This window comes from Phaeoacremonium minimum (assembly GCF_000392275.1).
Source record: "Phaeoacremonium minimum UCRPA7 unplaced genomic scaffold PA7_03_scaffold_594, whole genome shotgun sequence".
Classification (NCBI taxonomy): domain Eukaryota; kingdom Fungi; phylum Ascomycota; class Sordariomycetes; order Togniniales; family Togniniaceae; genus Phaeoacremonium; species Phaeoacremonium minimum.
Window position 1 is genome coordinate 73681 of NW_006921496.1, and position 1566 is coordinate 75246.

At 49.7% G+C, this 1566-nt stretch overlaps 1 protein-coding gene across 1 annotated transcript; it reads left to right on the top strand.

Moving 5' to 3' along the window:
- Positions 1–246: 246 nt before the first annotated feature.
- Positions 247–1071, top strand: UCRPA7_8429 (putative oxidoreductase protein; the record flags this gene model as incomplete). The annotated part of the gene is made up of 1 exon (XM_007920942.1): positions 247–1071. The coding sequence occupies one exon, from the start codon at positions 247–249 to the stop codon at positions 1069–1071; it is 825 nt and encodes a 274-aa protein (XP_007919133.1).
- Positions 1072–1566: the final 495 nt, after the last annotated feature.

Here is a 1566-nt window from a genome sequence, read left to right on the forward strand (position 1 = left end):
CTTGGGTAACTTAGGCAAAGGCCGCCACTTTTATCCTGCAAGGCCTGTGTCACGGTCTGGAGATAGTCTATCCCCACGACGTATCTCCAGTCGCTTTGCAGCTTTTTCAACGTATAAGAATATCTCGGAATTGTTGGATTTTGAGTCATGCGCTGAGAAACACGTATACTTAAGATGGATGCGTTGCATCACTGGACCTGAACCATAATTTCTTATTGTTCCTCAGTTCATTTCTCTCACCATACAATGAGCCAAGTGTGGTTTGTTACGGGCGCTTCTCGCGGCCTAGGTCGCGCTATCGTTCAGGCCGCCCTAGAATCCGGCGCCTCCGTCATTGCAACCGCCAGAAACCCGAAAAGTCTCGAGGAGTTCACAGTAAAGTACTCCGGCACAAAATTCCTTCCCCTCGCCTTAGACGTCACGAAGCCACAGGAAGTGGCCGATGCTGTTAGGACTGGCCATGAGAGATTCGGACGGCTCGATGTGATCGTGAACAATGCAGGATACGCCAATGTCGCCGCGATTGAAGACATCGAAATCGATGATTTTCGTGCTCAGATTGACACAAATTTCATGGGAGTAGTCTACGTGACGAAGGCAGTGCTACCAATACTTCGAGAACAAGGAAGCGGCCACATCTTTCAAGTCTCATCTGTGGGTGGCCGGCTTGGCAATCCGGGGCTTTGCGCGTACCAGAGCGCGAAGTGGGCAGTCGGGGGCTTTTCTACTATTCTCGCCCAGGAGGTGGCGCCTTTTGGAGTCAAGGTCACAGTTCTGGAGCCAGGTGGTATGTTAACGGACTGGGCCGGATCATCAATGAGCATTCCAACAGTGACCGAGCCGTATAAGCCGACAGTCGGTATGGTTGCGCAGATGCTTCGGCAATATAATGGACATGAGCCCTCCACTCCAGAGAAAGTTGCGAAGATTATGCTGGATCTTTCTGGGACTGACGAAGTGCCTCTTCGCCTGCTCATTGGCCCCGATGCCGTTGAATTTGGTGGCAAGGCGGTACAAGCACTCGCGGCTTCTGATGAGAAATGGCACGATCTAAGTATGGCTTCCGTCTGAGAAACCTATCGTTTGTCTGCATGTTGAGGAAGCTGAGGGATGCTCTGTATGGCCTGTGATAGGCCGATGGATAGAGATATTCACAATAGATAAAGCGGGGAATTAAGAATAATGTTGGAAATTTGTGAGCTCTTTTACTTCGTCACTCACTTATTCAATGTTTTGATGGCAGTCTTCAAGACGAAAGCCCAAAGGGCAACAATACTTAAACGACGGCGGATGACAGCCGTTTGCCCTCAATCTGCAAGGTTTGTTGATCCAATCAGCAGCGGTTGACAGAAGTCTTGCCGAAGCCGAGATTCAGCCCCTCTCCCAATTACAATGAGGGTTACATTCTGGCTTCCGCTTAAGACCGGGACAGATAGTTTTATCCGAGTAGACAACTGAGAATGCCTCATTGGTAGAAGCACCGACAGAATATTACGCGGCTAAAGAAATTTCTTGTAGCGTGAGCATGCGTTAAGCTATCCCCAGTTCTAAGCTTGGGTGACAAGG